This window comes from Cygnus atratus, chromosome 2 (genome assembly GCF_013377495.2).
Source record: "Cygnus atratus isolate AKBS03 ecotype Queensland, Australia chromosome 2, CAtr_DNAZoo_HiC_assembly, whole genome shotgun sequence".
Classification (NCBI taxonomy): Eukaryota; Metazoa; Chordata; class Aves; order Anseriformes; family Anatidae; genus Cygnus; species Cygnus atratus.
Genome location: NC_066363.1, coordinates 96,879,398 through 96,901,848, shown reverse-complemented (window position 1 = coordinate 96,901,848; position 22,451 = coordinate 96,879,398). Strand labels below are relative to the sequence as shown.

At 41.5% G+C, this 22,451-nt stretch overlaps 2 protein-coding genes across 3 annotated transcripts; one reads left to right on the top strand and one right to left on the bottom strand.

Annotated features, from left to right (window-relative positions):
* Positions 1–7,538: 7,538 nt before the first annotated feature.
* Positions 7,539–9,893, bottom strand: ALG2 (ALG2 alpha-1,3/1,6-mannosyltransferase). Of its 2 annotated transcripts, none has more exons than XM_035550569.2 (2): positions 9,491–9,893; positions 7,539–9,272 (listed from the first exon to the last, which is right to left on the bottom strand). In XM_035550569.2, exons 1-2 carry the CDS (start codon positions 9,827–9,829, stop codon positions 8,370–8,372), a joined length of 1,242 nt encoding a protein of 413 aa, XP_035406462.1. In that variant the 5' UTR covers positions 9,830–9,893; the 3' UTR covers positions 7,539–8,369. The 2 variants fall into 2 exon arrangements, with proteins under 2 accessions (XP_035406462.1, XP_050565233.1); XM_050709276.1 differs by having other exon boundaries at positions 9,689–9,890.
* On the top strand, positions 9,857–14,730 carry SEC61B (SEC61 translocon subunit beta). The gene is made up of 4 exons (XM_035550570.2): positions 9,857–9,957; positions 10,085–10,182; positions 10,320–10,421; positions 14,407–14,730. The coding sequence occupies exons 1-4, from the start codon at positions 9,955–9,957 to the stop codon at positions 14,492–14,494; spliced, it is 291 nt and encodes a 96-aa protein (XP_035406463.1). The 5' UTR covers positions 9,857–9,954; the 3' UTR covers positions 14,495–14,730.
* Positions 14,731–22,451: the final 7,721 nt, after the last annotated feature.

Here is a 22,451-nt window from a genome sequence, read left to right as displayed (position 1 = left end):
TGGTAATTGCAAGAAGTCCTAAGTATATGAAACAGTCTACTTTGCCCAAGTACATAATTTTGCTTTAAGTTGCTTTTGGGAACAATATTTATTCTAGGAACCAAATACTGGATCAAGGAATCTTCCACAACTGTAGTTACTGGCTTCTTGTGTACTCTAAAGGCAGGAATGTTAACGCTTATTCCTATCAGATGGATGCATGATATCCAGTCCTTCTGGATTGCTGTCCATTCATCTTTTAAAAATCTTCAACCCTTGCTGAGGTGCTTTGTTTGAGATGACCACAACTGATATTTTTGAAATTATACTTTAAGGAGCTCGTTCACCTGCAAGAGTTAGAATTAGTTTTGCCTAATTTTATTTAAGCAGGTACATAATCAAAAGCTCTTTCCTCTGTGAAGTATGAAAGTTTTTTTAAGCAGACAGGTTAAATTTCCATGTTAGATTAATGGCGGATGCCATTACTCACTGCAGGGAACATTTTAGATTTAATTTGAATTAATCTAAATAACGAAATAGAATAATAAATTAACTGTAATATTAATTAATTTCAGCCTCTAGAAATGCAGGTTTATAAAGAACCAGATAATCTCAAAGTTGTAGGAAATTAATTTCCTATAAGAATATATAGGCAGAAAATAAACTTATGTGAGCATTTTTATTACTTTGGGGGACAGCCTGGACTGGGCATCTTTCACTCGCTATGACTTAGAGTCATATTTCCACTGTGTGTGCTTGCATATATACAAAATATTTTGAGACTGGAGCACCGCAGTTTAAATATGAAATACAACAGGAACATGAGAATTTCAGCTGGGGAATGTTACCTTGTCATCTGTCATGAACTTTCATACAGCTTTAGTGATCAAAAATTCATTGATGATGTTTTGCAATACAATTCACTTTGTTCACAGTAAGTCAGAGATTGCTTTATTAACTTAAAAGTGCAAGTTTCTTATCTTGAAGTCACACTAAAGTGTCGAAAGAATACATCTATCCAGAAAATGAGATGTTGGTGGAATAGGTGAGAAAGTATCCTTTCCTGTATTATTAGAACAGGTACTAGCACAAATTTTCCTGGGAGAGGAGCTGTTTCAGTAAGGGAGTTATCTACTTTCATGTTTTTTAAACACTTTATATGTTCTTGGGATGTCTTCTTGGTCCCTTTTTCCATAGTTTGGGATACTTAGGGATAGAGCGGTTCTGCCTTAGAAGAGAAGAGGTATGAATACTTATCAAAGGTTTGCTTCATTTTATATTCCGTTTTCAGGAGTGGGCAAAAGAAAATGCTTATGTCTAGTATTACTTATGTGTTGCCTAATATAGTTTCCAGCTCCTAATAGCCAGTTATTGATGGGCTTTCTGAGCAGTTACTGTATTTGGACCATAACTTTTTTAATCAACCTGTCTGATTAACCCTTTTTTGAATCTGCTTTTGGCTTTTAGTGTTATTTTAGCACTCTACAAAGACTTTCCACAATGTAAATATGCTGCGAGGAAAAAGACATTATGCTTTTGTTTTTAGCTTGCAGTACACCTATAGGCCCTGGAGTCTAATGCTAATGTTAACACAGAGTTACCACGCAGAGGAGGAAACAGCATAATCAACAGATCAGGAAAAATGTTTTTGTATTTTTCTATTTAGTGTTTCATTTTTTGATGCTAGATATCTGCACAAATACCAGTTTAAAACAGAAGTGCTGGCACTGGGTTATCTAGGTCTAAAGCCAAGGAACAGAATGAAGCCTGGGAAGCAGCAGCAAATAATTTCCATTCATACAGTGACATCCAGCAGGATACTGTCTAGCATATGTTCACCACATACAGTAAATTTGGAAGTAACCTGGAAGGCCATGAAGAAAGAAAAAAGCATAAATACTTGTTAGCAAACATATAAAAAAAAATTACCCTGAATGAATTTTCCTTCTCCTGAACTGGGGAGGAAGAAACCACCAGCACATCACACTCCTTGGGAGCCACTACTAAGGAGAACACCGTGCTGATGAGGTTGGAAACGCATCTCCTTCCACTGCCCGCCCTTGTGCAGTCACCTGCTGTTGCTTGTGCAGCATCATGGAGCAAAACATCATCTTGTCTTCTTTCTCTGCCACTGTGAAGAAACAAACCTTGCCACCTGCTTGGCTGACAATGAAGACATAGCCACTGTGAGTCTGCCACTGTCCTGAGCACACCGAGATGCCTCAGTTGCTCTAACCATCAGTGTGGACCTGCCTAGTAATCTCCAGATGGCATCTGACCCTTGATACAACCGCTGGACCTGATCTTGACCCTGACCCTGACCTGCAGGTTGGCACCCTAGCATGACCTCAGACCTGGTTCATCACTACGTGCACATCCAGCTATGTGGTCTTTCAGTTCAGCCTGTGCCAGGGTCTCACACTCAGTGGCCAGCTTCTTTTAGATATTCCATCTATAGAGGGTTTCATGTTGAATACCAAACCTGCTTTTTTGAAGTTATGTGAGATTTTGATCTATCAGAGTGATACAGCAATGCACTTAAATGACAGTACAGGTACAAATCATCCTCAGCAGAATGTTGCATCTGTAATATACAGTTGAGTCACAACATAAATGTGATTCCTATTACTGATCTCTATAATACATCACCACAACAATGCTGGGTGTTCCCAGCCTCTGGGAAGGAGAACTGAAACCAGTTCAAGCCCATAGCTCCCGTCAGAGTTCTTCCCGTTTGTTATCTGTATTTTGTACACTCCATTGGGTTGTACCATGTTTGCTGGTGTATTTACAGTCTTTTGATTAACTCAGAGAAGTAGAGCTACACACCCCATTGATCTACTGGTCTGTTAAAGCCATTTATCTCGAGCACAGGCTACCTTCACAGTATGGCTGAGGCTGGCAGGGACCTCTGGAGGTCATCTGGTCCAACTCCCCAACTCAGACAGGACCACCCAGAGCAGGTTGCCCAGGAACATGTCCAGGCAGCTTTTGAAGATCTCCAGGGTAGACTCCAGAACATTTCTGGGAGACTTGTTCTGTTACTCAGTCACCTGTACAGTAAAAAAAAAAAAAAAAAAAAGTGCTTCCTGATGTTTAGAACCTTTTGGTTCCCTTTCTGTTGAGGTAAGTTCACAGCTGTGCATCAGCTGTGCTCAGTAATTCCCACATCCTGCCATCCCCAGGCCTGCCCTGTGGGATGCCCACCTCATTACTGTGCACTGCTCTTGGCTCCCTGGCCCCTTGGTGATCAACCAGCTCTTGCTGCTCCCTGACAGTCTAACTCTATCCTAACTGGATCTGGAGAGGTGATGCGATGTAAGAAAAAGGATTAACTGGAGGGAAACTGAGATAGCATGGGTTTGAGGTGGTCCTGGATTTCCTCCTAGCCTGAGTGCTGTTTCCTACATCAGGACCAAAGATGGCTTCATTCTCCCTCACCACTGATGAGATCCCATTAGAACATCAGGCATCTTCACTCTACTGCCACGTTACCTGTACCATAACCACAAGAGTTCTGTTTGGGCTCCACTCTCCTTGGTTGAAGGTAAAATACCAAGAGAGACCACAGTAATTCAGAGGTGTGATGCACCTGTGATTTTTACATACCTGTAAATACTTAGAAGCACAACCAAGACTTTTTTTCTTTAGCCTAGGAGTAACTGAAGATAGCTTTTCATTTGTTTCGTGTCTTGCAAATCTTGCTATATGGTGCAGAGATTGTGTGTACAACTGTGAGGGGGAAAAGTTCACAAATTTAAAAAATGATATGTGCCTGTAGTTGTAGTGTAGGCTGTTTGAAGGCTAATTTCCCAGTGACTGATTATCTTATGTAAAAGTTTTAAAATTTAGCAACTTGTGCTCCCTTTCTCCATGTAAAACAACTCCAAATGATTTCTACTTTCATTTACTCAAATGATTTCTACTTTCCTTTTCTCAGTCATTATATCTTTCTTCTCTTTCAGTGCACAGAAATTGGAGTCATAAAGATACCACAATATTAATAGATTTGTCTCAGAGTTCATAAGGTGAAACTTGTTGGTCTTCCCATATGACTAATAGTGAAAAAATCTGGAATCAACTCAGTTAATCTTGTGCATAAAATAACTGGCACTGGAGAAACGCACATCCATAAATCAATAGAGACTAACCTCCGATTTATATCTTTTTGGGTCACATGTTCTACATTCACCATAAATGCAGATAAAGGTAACTATAATTAAAATGTCTATTTCCTTCTCTGCTATTTGTATTAACATTCATGCTGTTGAATATACTCCTTTCATAATACTATATTTTGTCAGTATTCTACAGTTATTGTTTCCTTAAAAATACCCCTGTGATATTAACTGTATAATAAATTACAATTCAAAATAAAATATCAGTCATTTCATCCATGAGAGAGAATAATAAAGCCATAATAAAAAGGAATAAAGTTTAGCAATATAGTAATGTAGCATGAGTTTTTTATAGACTCCATGTAAATGTTAAAATCTATAAATTTTTTATGTTGTGTAAAATAGTAAAAAACAGGAAAAGAGTGTGGAGAGGGGGAAAAAGCAATAATAGCAGGCTGGTTTAATCCTGAAACCCTTGTTATTCCTATTTCTTTTTATAATCTGAAAAAGAGTGTGTAAAAAATTTGCATATGAAATGATTTGTTTGTGGCTTATTTTGTTTATAATAGGTATTAAAAATAAACCAAACAAGGAAAGCTAGGTTTCCACTTTACAACCCACAGTATTTGTAAGTGAAGAAACTCTAAATCCTAACCATCTCTCTTGCCTTTCTTTGTTCACACATAGTACCCCTGAATGTACTTTGTCTGTATTTTTCTGACTATGCTCTTTCTTTATTTGGCTTCTTTCTGTGTATTTGGGTTCTAAACAAAGGCGGAAGGATATGCAAATATGGGAAACAGAGGACAGGAGATGAATTCCTCCTTAAAACCATTTCCTACATGTTGCATCATCCCTTCTACCAAACTGGTGGGATTTCCAAAAAGGAGGAGAGGAAGTAGAAAGGAAACGAAGCTACACTGGTATAAAGTAAGGCACTGGCTGAGCACTTGCACTCCATGCACAGTCCTCAGTGAATGATTCTGGAAGTTGGGGAGCAAGAGACTTTCAAGAAACCTGAATGGCTGTGCCACATCTCTACATGCATTATAGCTTCTTCCAGGATTTTGAGATTAACGTGCAGCTGAGGGGAAGCCTTGAGGGCCAGATGCTTATAACCTGAGGGCCAGGCTCTGTGATGGATCAAGGCTTGAGAAGACCCAAGCTACTTGTCAAGAAGCAGCAGGACAGGGGCTGCTCCACAAGGAACAACAGTTGAAAGCTGAGGGATGCCACATCACGCAGGGAAAGTGATCTCACAGGCCAGGGGATGGTAACCTATCTGCCTGGTGATGGTAAGAGGTTCTGTTCACAGGCCAGTCAGTGACCATCAGGTAAATGTGAATTGACAGGTCAAATCCAAATGCAATCCATAACTTCCAGTTAACAGGAGCTGCAGGGCACATGGCTAGGCCTGAAGGAAAGGGCTGGGAAAAGGCAGGGAAGAGTCTGAAGGCCAAGGTTTGAGCTTAAAGGGAAAAGGATCTGGGGTTCTGGTCAACGGCAAGTTGAGTATGAGTCAGCAGTGTGCCCTGGCAGCCAACTGTACCCTGGGGTGCATCAGGCATGGCATTGCTAGCTGGTTGAGGGAAGGGACTGTCCTGCTCTGCTCTGCACTGGTGCAGCCTCACCTCCAGTACTGTGTGCAGTTTTGGGTGCCAAAGTATAATAAGGGCATAAAACCATTAGGGAGTGTCCAAAGGAGGGCTACAAAGATGGTGAAGGGTCTAGAGGGGAAGACATATGAGGAACAGCTGAGGTCCCTTGGTTTGCTCAGCCCAGAGCAGAGCAGGCTGAGGGGAGGCCTCATGGCGGCCTGCAGCTCCCTCACGAGGGGAGCGGAGGGGCAGGTGCTGAGCTCTGCTCTCTGGGGACAGCGACAGGACCCGAGGGAACGGCATGGAGCTGGGACAGGGGAGGGTCAGGGTGGGTGTTAGGGAAAGGTTCTGCTCCCAGAGGGTGGTCGGGCACTGGGACAGGCTCCCCAGGTAAGCAGTCACAACATCAAGCCTGACGGAGTTCAAGAACTGTTTGGACAACGCTCCCAGATATAGGGTCTGATTTTTGGGTGGTCCTATGTAGAGCCAGGAGTTGGACCCTATTATCCTTGTGTGTCCCTTCCAACTTGGGATATTCTATGATTCTATGATTAAATGGAGCTCCTGCATTAGTGGGCAGAGGTAGAGGTGACTGTTGGTGAAGCCAGAGCCCTGAAACAGAGTTTACACCACTGGCACTTCACAGAAAATGCCTGTTTCTGTGCCTGAAAAGGCAGAGCAAATCTTCTGTATTGGTAACCACATTTTCCTGCTGGATGTTGGATGTGCTGCTTTCTCCTTGACCTACAGGATGCACTCAGAATACTAACACCACTTTCCTTACAGCATTATAATTTTTTTTTTTCCAGGACTGAATTGTGTTGAAAGATAGGGCCTCATTTCTGAATGCTGGAACCAGGACAGGATCTGTGACCAGAGCTACCCCTGCAGGTAGACAGGCAGGTGTGCACTGATGTACCTTAGGTTCTAAGTTAACACCTGTGCAATTTGGAAAGGAGAATGTAACATAAATTAAGCTAGCCATGCAAATCAGTTCCAACCATCTCAACCCTTCTCACTGAAGGTTAAAACCCAGGCCAAGTATGTCATGAAGGTGTTAACTTCAATAACCAGATAATTTTCATGCTTCTTTCCAGGCCCTTCAGTCACTGCAACATCCACCCTGAAAAAGTTAACGTAAAGGTTTAAGAAAACTTTTGCTTTACAAGGATTAAGGGGCAAGGAAGGCACACAAATACAGGAATAGCTAGCAAACGTACTAGATTAGGGCTTGCCAGCGTTTCTCATTAGATCAGAAATGTTGGAAATCAGGCCTATCAGATCACCTGCTCCCAAGCCATGATGTATAACCATTATAGCATCACAACTTTTTGAAGACAAGGACAGAATTTCTTCATGGATTTTTTTTTTCCACTTTAAATAAAAACTTTATAGTGAGACCTTGGTTACATTCCTTAGTAACAGAAAGAGTCTGTCTCTGCTGGGGAGTACAAAATGTGAAAATTCACAAAACTTTTTCTTAAAAGCAAATCACAGAATGCAGACCACAAAATAGTATTTCAAAAAATACTGGACTTCAAAAAAACAGGGAAACTATTGTTACTCAGTCCATTTTCAGATTTACAATTCAACTGTATGAATTGCATAACAGTGTATTATTGGAAATCCAACAACCAACCAATATAGACGTGCTAAAAAAGAGGTAGATAGAAAAAGATATCCCTTGCTTAAAACAGTCTTACACTTAGAAACAATCAAACACAACCAACCAACAAGAAAGTCAAATTGTCAGATCAAATCCCTGCTTTGAGAGAAAAGTCTGTGGTTACTGTCCCCCAGCTAAACTATTCAGAAATATTTTACCAAAAACTTACAACTGAAACAGGCAAAACAAAATCCATCTTTATTACACATTTCAGATAATCATCTTTTATAAATGTGTTTTCTATAATTTAGAGTATAATGAAACGTTCAATAAATATCGTTTAAGCTTCTACAAACCAGAAACTCTTCAAATTACACCCTTAAGCATACCAAGCATCTGCATTGATGTAGAATTTCAGGACAAACATTTTTGCTTCAAGTAGTTTAATGGCCTTGGTTTTCTTATCCCACCTTTCTCTTGCCCATACACCTATTTGCTCATTTATGATTCCCAGTGTGACTAGATGATGCAATTTTAGAAGGCACAGTAAAAGGCTATTTAAAAAAAGACACACCATTCATATCCCTAACGATGGTGTTTATTTTTTTTTAAATGCACAGTTGGACTGTGCAATCCCTGTCCATACCATAGCCGAGGTCTTTCACTTACAAATTATTGATGATCCAAATTTGAAAGTCTTACAGAAAAATAAAGGTGTGCTTATCTGCACAAATGTGTATTTTGTAAACTCAGTTAACCATCCAGTCTTGAAGTAATATGTGCAATAATGTCCCAGTAACTCACTGCCATTTGAACAACGCATTTATCCAAGGTACTGCACGCAAGAGTTCATACATTGGCAAAAACATGAAAATCTGATCCTTTCAGGAAGAGACATTTTCTTCTCCACCCCCCCTTTTTTTTTTTAAATCAAGTGACATAAGGCAGCATACAAAATATAACAAGAAAATTCACAAGTACTGGTTTGTCATCATAGTCACATTGAATACTAGCCCCCTATACAAGTCACAGATACAAAAGTATAAAATCCAATATGGGAATATAATTTTATTGTGTTAATCTGCATATGTATTGGTACAGCTGTTCTGAGAATGCTCCTGAGGAAAATTTTTCCATAACTCTGACTCTCCCAGCTGCTCCCATTGCGTCCTTTAAGAGAGGATCTCTCACAATCTTTTCCATGGCCTCAGCAAATTGTGTCGGCAGAGGATCACACAAAAATCCAGTAACATTATTTAAGATGGATTCTAAAGGACCACCTGAATTAACTGCTATAACTGGACATCTCATGTACATTGCCTCCAAAGGAACAATGCCAAAGTGTTCATTACTAGGTGTATAAAGCACGCACACAGAGTTACTAAGAAGAGAGATTTTCTGTTCATCTGAGAACGATCTCAGAAAAGTGACATGGTCATTAATGTTAAGCTTAGTTGCAATGCTCCTTAGCTCTTCATAGTGTTCCACATTTTCCAGAACTGCTTTATCATAGCCACCTGCCATAACCAAATGAACTTCATTCCAGTCATGAGAGTCAAGTCTTCCTTGAAGCTCATGCAAAGCTTCAAGAGCCAATGCTAAATTCTTTTTTCTCTCATACCTATTAATGGAAAGAAACAAGAACTTTTTCTTTTTAGGAATCAGCTCAGCTATGTCTACAGGAACTATCGTTTCAAAGCTATCGATGTTGAGTGATGGATAGAGGACATCTGGGTTTATGTGAGATAAGGACTTGAACGTTTCCTTGAACACGTTAGCAGTGAAGTTGCTGTTCACAACAATACAGTCTGCCATGCCAGTCGTGTACTCCTCCAGCCAGTCAAGCGGTATCCTGTAGATTCGCTTCAGGAACGACTCTCTCTTGGTCAGAAGCTGATCGGGGAAGTGGCAATAAAACAAAACCTTCTTTCGGGTTCTGGCCAGCCTAAGAATAGGAATGCAGGCGGACACCTAGTGCAACCACGAGAAATAGAATAGAATATTTATTATTTGTGTTAGGGGAAAGAGGCGGGTTGAAAGCCGTCACCCAAGAACCAACACTTCTCAAGAGAAGGGCACCAAAGCGCCCACTCCCTCACCCCCCACCCCACAAACACCGGGGTTTCTCCAGCAGCCTCCCCACCCCCAGCTAGGCCCTGGGAAGGGGACCCCACGAGCCGTCCCCGCACCTGGTCGCAGACGAAGACGTCGACGCGCTCCCCGCTGAGCAGCAGCACGTAGAGCGCCACGAAGGCCATGCGGAGCGCGGCGCACACGGCGTGCCCGCGGCCCCACAGGCTGCGCGGCAGCCACCCCCCGGCGCGGCGCACCGCCAGCCCCCGCGTCTCGGCGAAGCAGCGCTCGGGCTCGTAGCGAGCCGTCCACACCTGCACCCGGCAGCCCCGCGCCTGCAGCGCCAGCGCCGCGTCCACCACCAGCCGCTCCGCGCCGCCCAGCCCCAGGTCCGGGTGCAGGAAGAGCACGGACGGAGCCCCCCCCTCTTCCTCCTCACCCTCCCGCTCCGCCATTTTGCCGGCGGCCGCCTCCCCAGCGCCACGTCAGCCTCTCGCGCCCGTCGGCGGGCGGGGCCGGAGGGCGGCGGCGCGCACAGCGGCGGGGCCGCGCACAGCGCCCGAGCAGCGCCGCCGCCATCATGGTGAGGGGTCGCGGCCGCCCCGCTGCCATCACGGGCAGCCCCTGCCCGGGGCGCGCTCCCCGCCGCCCCTTTCTCCTTTCACCCGTTCCCTTCTCCTCTCACCCCTTCCCCTGTCTTCTCTCCGCAGCCCGGGCCCAGCCCCAGCGCCACCAACGTGGGCACCTCCGGCCGCTCGCCCAGCAAAGCCGTGGCCCCCCGCGCCGCCGGCTCCACCGTCAGGCAGAGGTAGGGGGCGGCTGACGGGGGGTGAGGGCTCGGGGAACGGCCAGGACCCTGCTGCCCCGGCCCTGAGGGGTTTTGGGGTGCGTGGGGGTGGCTGGTAACGGGCTTGGTTTTCTGTCTCGCCCCGGTGTGCCCCGCAGGAAGAATGCCAGCTGCGGGACCAGGAGCGCAGGCCGTGCCACGTCCACGGGGACCGGCGGGATGTGGCGCTTCTACACCGAGGACTCGCCGGGCCTCAAAGTGTGAGTGGGGCGTGGGGGTTGGACACGTCAGCTCTTGGGCCTGCAGTGGTCGAAGTGAGGGATCGCCGCTTCAGCCTGCGGAGGAAAGCGGAATTGGGGGCTGCTTGGGTGGATTTGGCAGGAAATCCGGTATTTAACCTGTAGATTTAGAGACAGAGTGGTTAAAATCATAATTCATTTGTAAAAGTAGATATAAATTTTGTTTTGTCAGTGCCTAGACTCAGCTGATCTTTTGAGATTCCAAGCACTCTCTTTGAAATCGGGAAAAGTTACTTGTTGTGGTGAATTTAGGCATCATAAATAGTTGAACAATTACAATCTATGCTAGTTTGTCTTAATTAATATATATATATTTTTTCCCTCTTCTAACATGCATGTTGTGACACCTCACCCCCTTTTGAGAACATGGTATAAAAGATTTGCCACACAAACTTTTTCTTGTGTGTGTCAAAAGGTTTGCAAAATTTCATGTGTTTTTATTAAAAAAAAAAAGTTTATTTTAGCTAAGCTTGCTAAACAAATAACCTTCCAATCCATTATGCCGTAAAGAGAGCCTACATTCTTAGTCTCGGGACAGTTTGAGTCATTCAGGTCAGTTTCCCAACTTAGCTTAAAAGCCTAATACTGGGGTGGCAAACGTGGAGGAAGCGTGTCAGCTGGTAGGGGTGCATGCTAAGTCATACCCTCAGTGTGAGCTCGTGCTTCTTGTAGGGTTCTACTTCACAGCCTGTAGGTTTTTTTATCCCCCAATATACTTGGGGGTACCCAAAGGTACACCAGTTATTTATTTTTTTTCTAGAATCCATTAGGATTTTATTTTGGGGTTCCTTAAGATGGCTGCGGTTGCCTGTAGGAACAATGTTTGGAGAAGGACTCATGGGTAGTCTAGGTAGTGATTGTTCCAAGAACATCCTTTCTCTGTAGTTATCTTCTGTTCTCATTTTCATGTGTGCTTAATAGTTTTAACAAACAGGCTACTGCAAACAACCTAAAAAGTACTGGTGTTCTGCTGCTGCAGTCTTAGTTTGTCCATTCTGAATCCAGAGAGGAGGCGAGGCAAAGACAATAAAAAGCAAACGAGCGAGAGTAGTGTTTTAGGGCATGTCTGTGTAGTAATCAAGGCAGATATTTTCTGTATTGTTCGGTCTACTAAAGCTTAATTTAAAAAAAATGAATAAAATGAAGGTAAAAAAAAAAGGAAACATTCTACTGTTCAGTAGAACTCTTTCAGCAAAACAGTGGTGCAAGCTGTCAGTGCAGCTTTACTGCAGTAAGTTTCCTTCTGAACCTTTTGGTTTTCCTTCTGCTGATGAGTGGTCAGCCCTATATGGTGCATTGTGCTAACTGTCAATACAAGCAGGTCAGTAGGCAGATTTTTCCCCTCTTACTTACATTGCAAACCCGTGGTTCCGAGTTTTAAGGTTTTGGAAGAGTGCTTTTTGCAAGCTGCCATGGGTGGCTCTATGGCCAGGGTTTTAATGGATGAAACATCTGTAAAACCACCTCACTTTTACAGATCTCTTGAATGCTAGCTGTAACATTTTCTAAACCATGATCATAGAATCATATGATAGAATGGCTTGGGTTGGAAGGGACCACAAAGCCCACCCAGTTCCAACCCCCTGCCATGGGCAGGGACGCCTCCCACTAGATCAGGTTGCTCAGGGCCTCATCTAACCTGGCCTTGAACACTTCCAGGGCTGGGGCATCCACAACCTCTCTGGGCAACCTGTTCCCATTGGGAGCGTCTTTCTTCCTAGCTTACAGCTTTTTGTGTGCTGTATCATCCATCCCATTGCTATGATCTCTGTCCTATTTCAGTAGGCTTAAAAATGAAAATGGGTTATAGATAGGTTGTGGTTGCCTCAGTTAAGTGATTGAGCAGAAGCTGTGATTGCTACTGCATAAAGCACTATAGAAGCTTAGCCTGAGATTTCTTTTTCTGGGGGAAGGGAGTTGCTCTTTTCCCTGTGCTTAAAATAAGAGCACTTAATTATTAGGAAAAATACATAAGACATCTGAGAATAGGTTATTTCATGCTAGTCACGATCAGGACTACTCTGCTGCAGATGAAATGTTCTGTGTTTTGTCTCAGGAAAGTACATTTCTCTCTAACAACAAGATGTTGCGCATATTTTGCATCTTTAAAAACAATGCTAGCAAAAGGAGCTGTGGGAAATCTGGTTAAGAGTGAGATATGATTATTTTTCTGTTTAATACTTACCATAAGTATTTTGTGCTTTGAAAAGAAGACTAATACCAAATTCAGTTCACTTCTTGTGGTACTTGATACCTGTGGTTCCTCTATCTTAAACCTTACTGCTTGAAGAGCTAAGGCAGTGTTTGTTGTGGAGCCATAATAACATAAAATTGGATGAGTGGTATGTAGCCTTACAAAGGGCACAACACCAAATTTTTAGAGGTGCCTAAGTCAGGTTTATTATTTATTTAACTGTGTGGGCATGGTGAGATGAGAAGATCCAGGTGTTTGAAGGAGGATTCCAGGGTTTGAGCAGGCTGTCTGGAGGAAGTGAGTTCCACGCCAGTGTTGGAAGCCTGAGTTTTCTGTAGTGGGAGCAATGTAACCTGCATACTCCAACCAACCAACCAAACACACAAACAACCCCCCACCCCCCAGCTTATTTCTATTTACTCTGTTCTGGTTGGTAGTGCTCCTTTCAGGCAAACGGATTTCTCTTTGTCTGTGTGCCTTAGGCAAGGAGTAGCTTAAAAGCTTGCTACCATTAAAGGCTCAAATTATTTTTTTTTGTGCAACTGGTATTATGCTTGTTTCTGTAGGACCTAAACTTCAGGTATGTGTAAAACTGCAGAGTAAGTTCTGTTGCTTAGTGAAAGCCCCTTAATAAGGGCTGCTTTTGTAGTTACTGTGCGTGCAGAGTTTCTGTTTTGCACGTTGTGTTGTTGGTTTACTTTCTAAGTGGTTTACATCTGCGTTCACAGTTCTCCATGCTCAAAGAAGAATAATTATGATCAATTGTTAACGAGTTCTAGAATGCAAGGGAAGATGACAATTCTGATCTGGTAGAAAATTGTTAGTAAATTGTTTCAATCAATTTTGAGTTTCACTTTGTGTTCAAGTAACATTTACCTCCTTGTAGATGGTAACCTGAAGGGTAATTTGTAAGGTGTGGCTTGAAGGCTGGTTGAGAGAATTCACAGCGTTTCACCCGGTGTAACATTATAAATCTGATGCAAGGTTGTATGAAGTAAGTGGTACGAAGCAGTGCTGAGTGCCTGTCATAGTGTGTGTTAATTGTTGTGTCACAACAGTGTGAGACAGCTAATTTAGTCTCTCAACATGCACCCTGAGATTAAACTGTTCTTGAAAAACATCGCTAGGCAGTTTCTAAACAATAGGTAAAGTGAGAAGGAAAAAAAGTTTGAGAAATCTGTTAAATTGTACGCTTTAGGTAATGATTTTATGACTGACTTTTGACATTCTGTATTATCTCTTTCAAAAAAGCAAAACAAAAAAACAAAAAACAACCAGCAGGCGCAATCGCTTTTACTGCTGCCATTGTCCTTGAATGAAGTAAAACCTCTGTGGGGGAAAAAAATGCTAATGTGAATTTTAGGCCAAAATTTGACTAGCCGCTAGAGGACTCTGTTGTTTCTTGTATCTTACTACATCTCTGTTCAGTAAATACAGATGATAATTTTCTGCAATGGTGACTAGTAACAAACTGTTAAGTTCTAAGTAAGTGGGGGGTGGTTGTTGTGATTTATTGTTTTATGTACCCTGTTACATAACTATCATTAAAAGCATAATGGCAGCAGCAATTTTTTGATCAAGGTGGCTGTCTCATTTCTGTGTATTTTATGGTATTTCTGTGGGAATGGAATAAGTTCTCTCTTACAGTTGCATATGAATTGATGATTTGTTTGGCTGGTAATGACTGGCTTTTGGACAAAGCAGACTTTTTTTTTGCTTTTTATGTTAATTCATTTTTTTCTTTATTTTTAGTGGGCCTGTTCCAGTTTTGGTCATGAGTCTTCTTTTTATTGCTTCTGTATTTATGCTGCACATCTGGGGTAAATATACTCGTTCATAGAGTCAGCTGCCAACTTAAAGCAGACATCTTGGACCAAAAATATGGTGGATCCTGGTTGTTCTTGGAGAGAAAATGGGGAAGCTTCCTGTCATCTGTTGAAGTCCTTTCAACTTTGTCTCTAATACAGAATGAACTCAATTTTCTATGTGGTCAGATCTTAAGGTCTGTCATGGGTCATTGTATCTGTACGCGTAGAATACAGGTATTAAAATAAAATTTGTATATGGAAATGGAAACAGTCTTAACTTTTTCTTTCCCCTCCTATTCCAACACAGCACAATTAAAGCATCATTCTTGTGGTTTCCATATATAACCATATTTCTGAGTAAATGCCATTTGACAGTTCAAACCAGCTTCTTTTATACTGCACATTGCTATATACTTTTATGACAGAAGATGTTTTTGTGAATGGGAGAAGCAAAATAGGGTGCACAAACATGTGATGGTAACAAGGGCGTTGTTAAAAACAAAACTCAGGTGTGTTAGCTGTGCTGGTCAAGTTCTTGTGTTAACTCCAGAAAAAGAGATGGATTTGTTTATTTCCTAAATGCAAGTTAAACTACTCAATATTCATTATACTAAAAGTATACAATTATGCTTGTTTTCAAACTGCACTTGAGGAAAGACATGAATAGATACCCAAACGATTAAAAAAGAATAACTGCATGACTGTCAAAGACTTTTTTTTCCGTAGGCCTAGGCTCTTACGAGGAGATTCAGGTCAGAAAGGAATGGGAGGACTGGAAAAGTAACAGGTGCTTTTTAAATAAGAGGATGTACAAACAGACTCCGAGGTACAGTTAAGTGGCTCTTCATACCCATTCAGTTTTCCTTGTGTGTTTATTTTCCTTTTGGATGGTCAAGACGGCTCTTCCTTCACCTTTTAAACATGCATACATATTGGTGCATTAGAGTACATTTTTTTTCTCATTGCTGATGTGGTCATGAGATTCAGATAACCAAGCAAGGCCCTTCTATGCAGTTGGATGGAATTATTTTAGCCTATTTTTCATGTTATGATGACTCATTGGATATCAGCTTGTACTAGAAAAAACAGTATTCTTGCTTACGATACAAGTGTTGACTGCTGACAAGTTGTGGAAACAGTCTCTCTTACCCCTACCCACTCTCCTGTAAAGCACTTCTTAAAGTAGGAGCAATTCCGAAGAGAATTGGGTTGAAAAAAAAAGGAGTGCAATCTCAGGTCTGTAAGGATAACTTTTGAACTGTGCTTATGCCATAATACCCACTGGAAATGTACAGGTAAAGATAGAGCAGAAACTAAAATTTCTTTATTAAATGTAATGATAGGAAGGTTACGTTTTGGGAGGAGTGGGAGTTGAGCAGGGAATTCTGGTGACTAAAAAGCAGCGGTAGCAGAATACAATAATGTGGTGGAAACAGTCCAATACAATGTGTGTCAAAGGGAAAGGGATCTATAAACCACTTACTGCTGTGCATATGGAAGGGAAGTGAAAACGCAAGATAAATAAAGTAGGGGGATTAGCTTGTTTTGAAAGGCAGAGGTAGGGAACACCTTTAAATGTTTTGCCCAGCAAGAAAGTAAAGTGTGTACAGCCACTGACTTTATTGTAAGGCAAGACAGAAAACACAGGACAGCTGTTAACTGACCATGTGGACAGGCTGACTTATTTTGCGGTACTTTAAAGGAAAGTAATAATGGGCTCTGAGATACCACAAAGGAAAGGAATAATGGGTAATAGTAGTATCTAAGTAGGTAACCTCTGCTTCACTCTGCTCTTGACAATATAATTGTCTTTTAAACAATTGTGGTCCTCAAAGGCTGTTTTGCCACATCAGATAATTCCATTTAAATCTGTCAATATTTTTGCTTTCTGGTGTCTTGCTGAAAAGACCAAAATCAGCTGTGAACTCGGGAAAAGAACAGGGTTGTGGGGGGAGGGCATTGCTGTACAACCCTGCATTTTATTCAGCTGAGTATAAAACCATTGAGTGCTTCAACAGTGCTGTCCTTAAGTGTGTTATTTCCTAGAGTGGCCTGTATCATAGATTTTTACATGTGCCATCGTGAGTTTTATTATGGCTTAAAAAAATTGCTGCCTTAATTCATGGAAAAATTGATAACTTTAGATGCATTTATCTGAAACGTCCATAGCATTGCTTGATGTTCCTTGTACATCATAGAGACAACTTTCTCTGTTGTATCTTTTCAACTTACAATCTTTTTAATGGTTATCATGAAAGCATTAGCTCTTCATGCTTATATTTTGAGCACATCACATATGTGAGCTGTAGTGGATTATTACAATCAGTGGTTGTCAAGCATTCAGCTTCATAGAAGTGCAGATGAAGAAATACAGATTGCAAAGATCTACCAGAATTTCGGCTTCTGTGAAATTCTGTTTGGCCTGGGTAAATAAATTGTGGCTGTGCTGATAAACAGTAGCTAATCTGTAATGCATAAAGCCAGGGCATCCTTAGTAATAGGTGGAAAAAGAAGAAATGGTAATCATTTGCAAAGCTTCATATCAGACAGCAAGGAATTAATAAGACTTCAGATTTTTATCCCTATATGATTGAAACACAAACATGTCTGAGCTGACTTTGAAATTGTAAATATAGTCTACAGTGATGCAAAAAGAGTTAAGTCAACTGAGATCTTTAGTTTGTCTCCTTAGTGATAGGGGTTAGGAAATCTGGGAGGACTTGTATTTCCGTAGGAGATATGATAAAGTACTAAAACCTTATATTCTTTTAACAACAATATTTGCAACCTCGGGCTTTGTTACTGCCCAAGTAATGGGGTTTTATAAGGAAATAGGTCTTCTGTGACCCTGTTGTACATGAGTATGTCTGAACCACGTAAGCCTTCCCTCTTATCACTCGTAACGTTTCTGGTTCCTGAAGGGACCAAGGGGAAGGGCAGTTGCTCAAGTATGTGTGACATCTTACAAAGACTGTCCCGTGCATGTAATGCTCTTTTGCTGCAGAAGGACTTTTTAAATTTATTTTACCACACCAGACTCTGAATTTACCCTCCAAGAAGAAGCTGTCGGCTCTTTTCAGTGTTTCATCTATCTCCAGCTGTTTCTTAGGATCTCTGAGGCTGTCAAACATAACATAGCGTAAGCTGTCTTCGGAACTGTTCACAGTGAGTTACAATGCCTTTACCACAGGCATATATATATGTTTGTAAAGATGCATGCATGCACATGCATATAGTCACTTTATCTGTTTAGAAATGCGAAAAGATGAAGTCTGAAAATGTAAAACACTATACCCCTATTAGGCTGCACTGTGGCAGCGGTGCAAGAAGAAAATAGAACAGCTTGTGTTCTGTTCCTCAGCTGTGTTGGCAAGAGATGAGTGGATGCTATATCGAGATCATGTGGTGAGGGCTAAATGATTTTATAAATATATTAATGGATTCCATGAGGGTCTTTGTAGAAAATTTTATCATTATTTTCATCTAGAAAAAGACACGTGTCTTGTTCTTCAAGGACTAAGTTGTTATATACTTCCAGCTTTGATAGTGAGGCTGCGCTGAGAACCTTATATTAGCAGTTTATGTAACGTGTTTTATAGAAGGCTATGTTTTGTAGACTTACCATTGTTAGTGATATATTAAGAGTATTAATAATTCTTAACTTGGGATGTGAGAAGAGACTGTCTGCCTTTTGCTTTTTGTATTGAGGGAAAATTGTGTAGTATTTGTAACTTCTGCTGTGATTTCAGAAGTTGGTGAAAACAAAGATAGGCAAAGCAAGAACAGCTGTGAAGTTGCTGAATATACTTAATTTCCTGACCTATACTATGACCTCAGTGTCTTACTGCTGTATTCCAGTTGTCTTTTTTCCTCTGGAGACTGCTAATTACACCAAATTATGCTGCAGAGTAGGCTAATGTTGTGATGCAGGGGCATGGCAGGCAATAACAACTGCGAAAAGAAGACTAATTTTTCTTATAACAATATCCAAGTTCAGATGTGGATCACACTTGAATGCTGAGAAATTTGATACCCTTAGTCATGTTTTGCGCTTCAGGTTGCAAAAAATTGTTTGTTTCTTACTTCGAATGATTTTTAACACACCTGCCTTCAAGTAATTGACCAACTAGAAGTAGAATTATTTGAAATTACACTGTAGTTTCATGAACAGCACTAAGCAAAACTTCTCGTGCACAGAGATGTTTGTCTTAACGTTAACCAAGTGAAATCACACTTGTGGGCCTTGATGTTAAAGTGAAATAATAACAGTGTGCTTCTTCCAAAAGGTTGCCTTTTATATATATAATATATATTTATATTTTTTTTCATGTTTAGATCATTACAAAGATCATGAAGAAGAACACATTTGGTTGAAGTTGCACACACTGTCAGGATTCATGTTATAACACAATCCAAACTATTCCGAGACAAAATTATGATTCTACACTTTTGAAACATGCCACACGTGACTGATAGAAAAGTTAGCTTCAGATGTTAGATGATACTTGTACCTGATCACTTCAGAACATTTTCAGAAGTTTGACTGTGCTGGGAGCTGAAGATGAAACCTTGACAAACCTCTCACAGCCTTTATTCACACGTCGTGTGATGGATTTCTGGTCTGTGAAGAAAAAGAGTAAGAACAAGCACCAGACCATATTGTTTGGGTTTATCTGTAGCTTGCCTGTGGGGTGGACTTCTGCCCAAACACATGAAAAGCGGGGTAGATGTCCCTTTCTGTGTTCAGATGGTACAAAGAAAGACCAAAAGGTGTGTGTATATATTTATTTTTAACCTTCATTCCTTTTTAACTTTTTTTTTTCCACATAAGGAACTAAGGCCTCTTTAGCCAGGCCTGTTCGCTGAGGAAGTAGAGGAATCATGAAATCATTGTTCAGGGAAAATTGAGCAGTTATGCCCAAAAGGATGTCTAGAAGATGTTTTCTTCCTTAGAAACAGCTTTTTAAATCAATAGCTAATGAACATCTTGATGAAAGATGTTTTCATGTTCAGCAGCCTTAGCTTTTCATGTCTCTACTACATTCTCAATAAATAGGTAGGAAAAGATAGAAGGCAGTTTGCCACGACTTACAGTACATGATAGATTGAAATAAAATAAGCCACATCTTCCCCTTACACCTACAGAAAAATAAAGCAATCTTCCTCATAAATAACGAAGTTAGCATTCAGGAGGCTCTGATGCTATTATATTCATGGTCTTTTCAGAAAGTAATCCGTGAACAAAAATCATTAAATTGAACATTAGAAGTAAATTTAAAAATCAATGTTTAACTTTCTGTAATCTCAAAACAATTAAAAGTAAATTTAAAATATTTTGCTTTTGGCCAAAATGAAAAGTAATTGCCAAATACCAACATTTTCCATGAACTGGAGTTTCAAATGGGAGCCAGCACTTAACGGTAGATAGCTATGACAATGTAAAGTAAAATTGGAGTTGTGGGTATAGGTCATAAAGGAATGTATTTTGGAGGAGGGTCATAGAAGTCTCTGTTCCAGCTCCTTGCTCACAGCAGGGCAGGCATCAGGTCCTTGTCTAATTGCATTTTGAAAGTCTCCGAGGAGAGAGATTTCAGTTTCTCTGGGTACCCATTGCTGTGCATAACCATTCTTGTGGTGGGGAATATTTTCTTCTGTCTAATCAGAAGTTTCCTTTTTTGACCTAGCAGGGGTTGCATGTCATCCTTTTGCCTGTTTGTTGCTGAGAAGAGTCTGGCTCCATCTTTTCCCTAACCTTGGATAGGTGAGGAAAACAAGTAGATTGCCCACTCATGGTACAGCCTCCTAACTATCTAAATGGCTGCCCCCTCCTCAACTCTCCAGTTTCTTTCTTTTGTACTGGGCATAAAACTGGACACAGGATTCCAAATGAGTATGAAATAAAGGAGAATCTTCAGGGTTACTTTCCTTGATGTGCTGGCTGTGCATCTTGTTTTTTGGTTGGCCCTCATTTTGCTGCAAGGGCAAACTGCTGGGTTTTGTTCCACTTGTCCTCTGGGACACCCAGGTCCTTTTCTATGGAGTTGCTCTCTGGCTGGTCAGTCCATGCCTTATTGCATGGTGCTGCTCCATCTAAGATGCAGCACTTTGCATTTGCCCTTGCTGAACATTTCTCCAAACTGCTAAGGCCCTTAGATAAGTGCTATTCTCCAGCCTAGATGCTATTTTTTGCAATTTGGTGTCTTTACAAACTTGCTAAAGATGCAGATAATGAGACCAGCTACCTTCCTGCTAGGAGCGTGAGGATGAGCCTTAAGGTTCTCTCTAAGCTTTTTGTCCCTGTTTTCAACCATCTTCATCTTCAAAAAAAGAAAAAAAAAAAAGCAAAAGCTCTCTGCCTGGTCTTGTGTATGAGGCTGGCGTTTAGATGCTGGATTTCACATAAGAGCATGCTGTAGCCCCATGCCGTATTTTACACGGAAGATGCAAGTGAAAACTCAGATGTGCTTGAGAGGCCTCCAAGTGCCTTCCCAAAATTCACTAGGCACTGTTCCCAGGCCTTCTGCTTGTTCATTTCTCACTCACCACCTGTGCATTCAGATCTATCTGCTGGCTTGTAAAGTGATTTATATAAAGTTCTTGCTTCCCGATAGCGTATGCCATTTCTTTTATTTGTAGGTCTCGCACAGACTATCACAGACTATAGAAGATGCCTACGGCATGTGCTCGGTGGCCAGAGCAACACACAAAAAGTTCATTTCTGGTATGACTTCAGCAATAAACATTTGCTTTTCCAAATTTCCTCCCGGCATTCCTAGTGATGCCAGTAGGAGGAAGAAAACTTTTACATACATGTTTGCCCTTCATTCTTTCTACCCTTGAACTAATTCTCTGAAAGGAAAAGGCACTGTAAAGGCACTACAAGCTGGTATCTCTATGTCCAAGTACTCAGTCTGGTGGGCAGCTCCTCTCCTCTTTGTCTCTGCAGGCACAGATTTTCAGATAACTTTACCAGTGGCCCCGTCCTTCTTGCTTGCTCTCTGACTTGACAGCCTCTAGAAGGCTGTTGTTTGTTGGGATGGAAATCCTGGTTCTTTCTCTCAGGAGAAACGCATCATAAAAGCCTTTCCTAAATGGATCAAACACCGTAATCTGAGACATATGAACGTCCCTGGTCTTGTCTGAGAAGTTATGCTGGGATAAGTGCAGCAGCTAGCTATTTCCGTGTGTAAAAAGACACCTTTTAGCAGTGAGGTTGTAGGCGTAGTCATGCCAGGCTTTGTAAAATCTGTAGCTGATTCATAGGCTAAGTAAATATGTCTGTACTTTGGGAACAGGGTACTGCTGTGACAAAGTGTACTGCCTTGCCCCTACAATGCATGAGTGTCAGGAGATGAAATAAACTGATACCTTAAAAGACCATCTAATCTCTATATTCAGTAGAGAAGTGCGGTGAGACAATCGTATTAATGCTCAGAGCCTGCTCCCCCACCATCTGCTGTAAGGCAGTGGCTCTCAGATAATGTTCAAGTTGGGAAAAAAGACTGTTTCTGATATCGATAATTCATGGATCAGATGACGGAGGAACTTTGTCATAAAAGCTGACATACGTTCCCATCACAGCATCCTGTCTTACCATGTCTTTGAAAAAGCTGCAGAGGCAGAATGAAGTGGTAGAGTGATGGCACCGCGGGGTCTGTTATTTCAGGTGTAACTCGATTGTTTGATTGTGAACCGCGACTTGTGTGGAGTCAGAGTAATACTGTCTCATACAAAGCCTCAGGTTTTCACTGTGTATTTAACACCATCAGATCCCAGACTTGAAAGCGTTACTGTAATGCCTAATTAATGCCCACGCTAAATATTTCCAGCACCTGCCACGACAGAAGAGCTTTCATGCAGTACTTCCCTTCTTACTTCTCGCCCTCCCTTGCTGCTGCTAGCTAAAACCATCGTAGCACGGAGTTTCCCTCTAAGACCATGAAGGTGCGTCAGAAGACAGCAGTGTCTCACTCTGGACTGGAAATATAT

What these genes read in the sequence shown, in the direction of transcription:
- ALG2 (XM_035550569.2), bottom strand. Translation starts at nt 9,829, where the DNA reads ATGGCGGAGCGGGAGGGTGAGGAGGAAGAGGGGGGGGCTCCGTCCGTG. An exon ending in ACGTCTTCGTCTGCGACCAG is followed by an intron (nt 9,273 to 9,490) that starts GTGCGGGGACGG and finishes TGGTTGCACTAG; the next exon opens with GTGTCCGCCTGCATTCCTAT.
- SEC61B (XM_035550570.2), top strand. An exon ending in GGCTCCACCGTCAGGCAGAG is followed by an intron (nt 10,183 to 10,319) that starts GTAGGGGGCGGC and finishes TGTGCCCCGCAG; the next exon opens with GAAGAATGCCAGCTGCGGGA. An exon ending in GACTCGCCGGGCCTCAAAGT is followed by an intron (nt 10,422 to 14,406) that starts GTGAGTGGGGCG and finishes CTTTATTTTTAG; the next exon opens with TGGGCCTGTTCCAGTTTTGG.